General features: G+C 35.7%; 1 protein-coding gene across 1 annotated transcript in view; it reads left to right on the forward strand.

Moving 5' to 3' along the window:
* RBL2 (RB transcriptional corepressor like 2) overlaps positions 1 to 6,000 on the forward strand; it is a 75,216-nt gene that overhangs the window by 38,022 nt on the left and 31,194 nt on the right. The window contains exons 12-14 of the mRNA XM_004704670.2: positions 1,169 to 1,306; positions 3,119 to 3,283; positions 3,786 to 3,897. Coding sequence (XP_004704727.1) covers positions 1,169 to 1,306; positions 3,119 to 3,283; positions 3,786 to 3,897 — 415 coding nt within the window. The remainder of the gene's footprint in view (positions 1 to 1,168; positions 1,307 to 3,118; positions 3,284 to 3,785; positions 3,898 to 6,000) is intronic.

The following is a 6,000-nucleotide window of genomic DNA, read 5'->3' on the forward strand; positions in this document are numbered from 1 at the left end:
GTATTATTGCTGAAATCTTCTGTGGGTAGGCAGACTGTAGTCAAGGATTAAGACACTCAAGCTCATATTTAATTGCAGTTTTAAATAATGAAGAGAGTGTATGACCTGATAGAGGAAGAATAAATTACACAGCATTTAATGTAAATATTCAACCATTCCTCTTTGTCAATGATAATTCTTTATTTAGACCGTACTTCATTTTCACTAATTAAGAAATACAAATTGATTATTAAACATGCTGTTTACTTTTAATGACATAAGTATAAATAAATTTTCAATAACAGTTTGTCAAATTATAAAATGAACCAGTAAATGTTTCAGTCTCATAACTTTTTATGTTTTTGCATATAAATGGAAAGATTGACTATATGAATTTAAATGACTTAAGTTTTTTTTTAATATAAAGCATACGTACAAAATGGTATATAAAATACTTACACTCTTTGGGCTAACAATAAGTAAATGCCTGCATACTATTGTAAGTAACTTTTAAGTTAAAAACCAAGCATCTTTATGTAAAATTTTGGAAAGTTAATAAGCCAAAACAAAAATTATTTTGGGAAAAGCATATTTACTTTTGGTTGACTTAGTTCATAGGAGACTTACCACCTCCTTTCAGAAAAACAAAAACAAGAACTTGGCACTCCCTTGGCAATTAAAAACTTTTGTATTGTTTCCCATAGTACAATATAGGTATCGTCTTTTGCAGCTAGCCTCCATGGATTATTAGAGTGCCTCCCAGGGGCCAGTACCACTCACTTTGGGAAACATTGATCTAACTGTTAACCTGCCTCCTTGTCTGCCTTTCTGATATCTTTTTATAACAGTGACTTTTTAATATAAATACTGTTTTGTAACACCACTCCATGTTATTCTTCTAAGCATCAATTTTGTTGCTTATTTTGATTGGAGATTTCATCAGTTTTATTATCTCTATTTCCCAATATTAGGAGTTTTAAAGATTCTTATACATTTCTTTAATATATATTTGGTGGGAGGGATATGCTTATTTTTAAACTTAGGAAGCATTTTGTAAGAAAATGAGCACATACTTTTCACTAACTCAGAAAATATGAATTCTTGTGGCATTTTTATTTAACTTGACTGTATGAAATGTCTTTGTAGAATGAGCAAATTTTTCTAAGTGCTTAATAACTTTGTTTTATAGGGCATTCTGGAACAGGATGCATTCCATAAATCGCTTTTGGCCTGCTGCCTTGAGGTCGTCACTTTTTCTTACAAACCTCCAGGGAATTTTCCACATATTACTGAAATATTTGATGTGCCACTTTATCATTTTTATAAGGTATTTTTTTTAATGTGAGACTGGTAAGGAAATTGTAGCTGAGACAAACTTCCTGTTGTTATTCATCTAACTCATGTTACAAATCTTAGTACATTCCTTCTGTAATTAATTATGTGTGTATTAGTCTTTAGTGGCGCTATAAGCTTTGAGCAGTCACTGCCAGGTTGGTAGTTTAAATCCAGCAGTCCTCCACAGGAAAACAGGCTGTCTGCTCTCATAAAGAAATAGCTGCTATAAATTAGAATCGACTAGATGGCAATGGGTAATCTTATGTGGAAGGGCCCCTGGTGGTGTGGTGGTTAAGGGTTTGCCTGCCAACCAAAAGGTCAGCAGTTCAGACTCACTACTCCATGGAAGCAAGATACGATAGCCTGCCTCCGTGCAGACTGCAGCCCTGAAAACCCTCCCCAGCCGGTACTTCTGCTGAGTCTCACAGGGTCACTGTGAGTTGGAAGCAACTTGACAGCAAGTTTTCTGTTTTGTTTTTTAATGATCTATTTAGGGAGCATAAAAGAAATAGGACAGTCTTAAGCCCTATATAAATTCTTCTGTAGTATGAAAGACCTTTTCCGGTTTGCAATGTCATTTGATTCTTCCCTTTGTCTAATAAAAGCTTTTAAAATACTGTGAGTTTTAAAAGTGCTAAAAAAAAAGAGTTCTTTTTTCACGAGGCACAGAATTACAATGTTGATTTGGAAGTTGTTTGATTCTTGATATTATCTTAGTATATGAGCATGTTTTAACATTTTATATAAAAGGCAAAACTGGTTTTCATCGTGGTTGCAGCAAACCACATTGGAGGTGGACCTATCAGACCTCCTCTGATTTCCTTATTGCTGCAAGGCAGGAGTCAGACATACCTCTACGCTCCATCCTTCTTTACACTTCTTTACACATCCTTTTGATACCAAGCATTCTTCCCATAGCATTGTACTTCTATGCTGGATTTGGTAGTTCATTGCGGTGGCCACACAGAACTGACAGATAATATTCTTGATTAAGGGGGTTTATTAGGGAATCTAATAGGTTACCACAAGTCATAATCAGCAAACAGTAAGGATATAGTCATTGGTCCACAGCAACACCTTTTCCTAGCCAGCAGACAAAGAAGTCTTTCTCTGGTTCTCAGTCTCTCAACCACGAGATCCCTTGGCCTTTACCACAATGTGCCAGGAAGCCAGCCTGCCTGTCTATCTGCCCCACAGTTCCATAGTCTCAGGCCAGATAAGGAGAAGGTACGTCGTAGTCTCTTGAGTCTCTGGTGCATTTGGTCTTGATGGCCTCTACTACTAAAGTCAGAGATCTTGGGCATTCTCTTCCAACCTGTCCTGCAATTTTTCTGTTTCTTAGATGGCTCTTATATACCTCAGTATATAAGATGGCTTTGATGGGGATGTTGTTTGTCTTTTAGCCAACCATACTCCAAGGAAAATGAAGATTGTATTGCCCCTAAGGAAATAAAGGCGTGACTTGGCGCACACCATCTATTAAAGTCAGAATTTAACCCACCTTAATCCTGTAAGAGGGAACTCTCTCCAAAATGGGATCATAGCCACAGGCATAGAATCCCGAATTAGAACCTATTACATAAGAGATTATGGCTAGAAGGGGTCATATTAATTGACTATATATCATTAGTATAGATTTGATTGTTTGGTTTTTAGTTATATTTTTCAGCCTGACTATTAAAGACATGGTTTTTAATTAAACTTTTTGAAATATTAGTGTATTACTAAATGAGAATTCATATATAATTTATATGTACAATTTAAATAAGTATTAAACTAACCTGCTTATTTTTATTTATTTTAGGTGATAGAAGTTTTCATTAGAGCAGAAAGTGGCCTTTGTAGAGAGGTAGTAAAACACCTTAATCAAATTGAAGAACAGATATTAGATCATTTGGCGTGGAAAACAGAGTCCCCGCTGTGGGACAAAATTAGAGATAATGAAAACAGAGTCCCTACATGTGAAGAGGTTTGTGACAGTATCTTCCTATCTTTCCGTAAGGTTACAACTATATTTATTCTTCTCATAACCAACTTTCACAGAGAGCAACAAACTTCATGTATTTTTTTAACATTGAAGGGGGGTTACTAAGGAATAGTCACCCTGTATCCTAGAGAAAGCAAGAGCCATAAAAATAATTTGTACATGCCCCAAGCATCCAGTTACATTAAAAGTCCAGTGCCCTGCCTTGATTTCCCAACCAAATTTCTATATCTTAAAAGTATTTGATATTCTGATTCTCCAAATCAATAAGGAAGGTTAATTCATTTATTATCCAGTGATCAGGCTTTGAATTATTTTGAGCCATTCAGAAATGTTTTAACTTTAACTTGTCAGTAAAAAGTCAGTTGATTTTACTTAGGTTAAATAAATGAAGCGTCTATTTCTTTTCTTGTGCTTTAGATTTTTAGTGTATTTCTACTTAAATGTGTTTTTGAATATTAGCATTCTTTGTAAACCTTCTGTATAGGTTATGCCACCTCAGAACCTGGAAAGAACAGATGAGATTTTTATTGCTGGCTCCCCTTTGACTCCCAGAAGGGTGAGTGAAATTCGTGCTGACTCTGGAGCACTCGGAAGAAGTAAGTTTAAACTGTGAGGAGGTTTTAGAGATAATATACAGGGATTTAAGTTTCATCTAAACTTGCAGGCAAAGTTAATAAAGAGGAAATTATTCTGTGCATTATAGTACCACATGATTCACTTAAAAAATAATATAAGAAATCTTTAAGAACCCAGTAAACAGTGCATGAATTAACAAGTATTTCTTTAAAAAATAAAAAAAGAGCAAGAATACTGTGTTAGGCCGGTTGACTAGAAAAAATATGAAAGAGCTTTATATCAAGAAGTAATTGTATATAAGGAAAACATCCCAGCCTAGTCCAACTCACGTCCTAAGTCCGATATTAGTCCACAAATCCCTCTTCAGACTCATGAAACTACATGTAATGATGCAGGAAGATCGTAGGGGTGGGTGAAAAGTCTTATAGATCAAATGACAGTGGAAGCATTTCCTGGGCTCTGGCGCAGGTCTCAGTGTGTCAGTGTGGCTCACCAGCATACAGGTGAAAGCAGAGAAGGGGAGGTTCCCAGTACCCTTCTTATGAGGAGGTCACACCCACAAGGAGGCATCATCAGACTGTGACCTGATTGACAGGCTAGATTCCACCCATATTCCTAAGGTTGCCATGCTGGCACAAAAACAAAAACTATCTCAAATACTAAATAAGTATACTTATTGTGATTCTTATATATTTATTTGCAAGCATACTAAAAAGGTGAAATCGAAAAAAAACAAATAGCTAGTGATTATTATTGAATGATCAAATTCCAGGTGATTTCAGTACATTTAAAAAAATTAAAGTAATTAATTTTTTAAAGATCATTTTGGGAGTTCTTACAACTCTTATAACAACCCATAAATCAGTTGTGTTTAGCAAATTTGTACATATGTTGCCATCATTTTCTAAACATTTACTTTCTATTTGAGTCCTTGGTATAAGCTCCTCCTTTTTCCTTCTCTCCTCCCCCCTGGTGGCCCCTCGATAAATTATAAATTATTTTTATTTTCATATCTTACACCAACTGCTGTTTCTTTTCCCCCACAGTTTCTGTTGCTCGTCCTGGGTTGTGTGTATGTGTGTGTAGTTAAGTGATGATTATTGTGGTTCCCCCTTCCTCCCCTCCTCTGCCCACCTTTCCCCTACCCTCCTGCTATTGCTACTCCCATTTTTATCCCTAAGGGGTTTATCTGACCTGGCTTCTGTGTCTGTACATTTTTAGAGACAAATACTGTTTTTAAAATCTTTGAAGATAAAGTTGCATAGTTCATTTGGTTATAGACCGGTTAAGTGACAAGGATTCTGTGGCCTGAGCATGCCTAACATTGACACTTTCCCTTGGTTAATGTGACAGTAGTACTGGCCCAAAATGTGTCAAGCACCTGGTCAGTATTTGTGGCAGCTGCTTAGAATATGTCTTAGTGCAAGGTTTTAGGTTACATACTTGAGATATATTCTATTCTGTAAATCCAAAGAGGTCTGAATACTAAGATGTCATTAGAAGGATACTCTTGTTTCTAGGTTGATTTTTAATGTAATTGATAAGCATTGCGTATAGGAGAAAGAGTGGCTTTGAAATCAGGAATCATTCAAAAGAGATTGTATCTAATGAAAATTCATTTTGAGAGGAGTGGCAATGGCCAGTTTTCTGCCTGTTATGTACGCAGACCCCAAATCTGGAAGCCGATCTGGTTCTATTTTTGTAGAGTGCTTTCATCTCGAATCTGAATAGTATTTGACTTTATATTTCATTTTCTTTCTCTGTATCATTTCATTATTTTCTCAAAGTCTTTTAACACTGTGTGAGATAGCGATCATAATACATTCTTTCTGATTATATCAATTACAAGTGTATACCATCTGGAAATTGACATATTAAGCCCTGGTATGTCAGGCCTTCACTCGTCTTCATACCTCTTATGACCACCCTCCATAAATATTTTAATTTAAAAACTCACTGATGCCCAGTTTTCACAGGTGGATAAATGCTTATTTCTCAAAAAAAAGTCAGACATTGGTGTGAATACTTAAATGTAGACTAAACTTAATAGAAGTAAAACCCGGGGAGGAGATGAGCCAGTCAGGATGCGATGTAACAACGATGAGAAATACAACTTTCCTCTA

The sequence above is a fragment of the Echinops telfairi genome, unplaced genomic scaffold, assembly GCF_000313985.2.
Source record: "Echinops telfairi isolate 266 unplaced genomic scaffold, ASM31398v2 ScPeMD7_2291;HRSCAF=2852, whole genome shotgun sequence".
Taxonomy (NCBI): domain Eukaryota; kingdom Metazoa; phylum Chordata; class Mammalia; order Afrosoricida; family Tenrecidae; genus Echinops; species Echinops telfairi.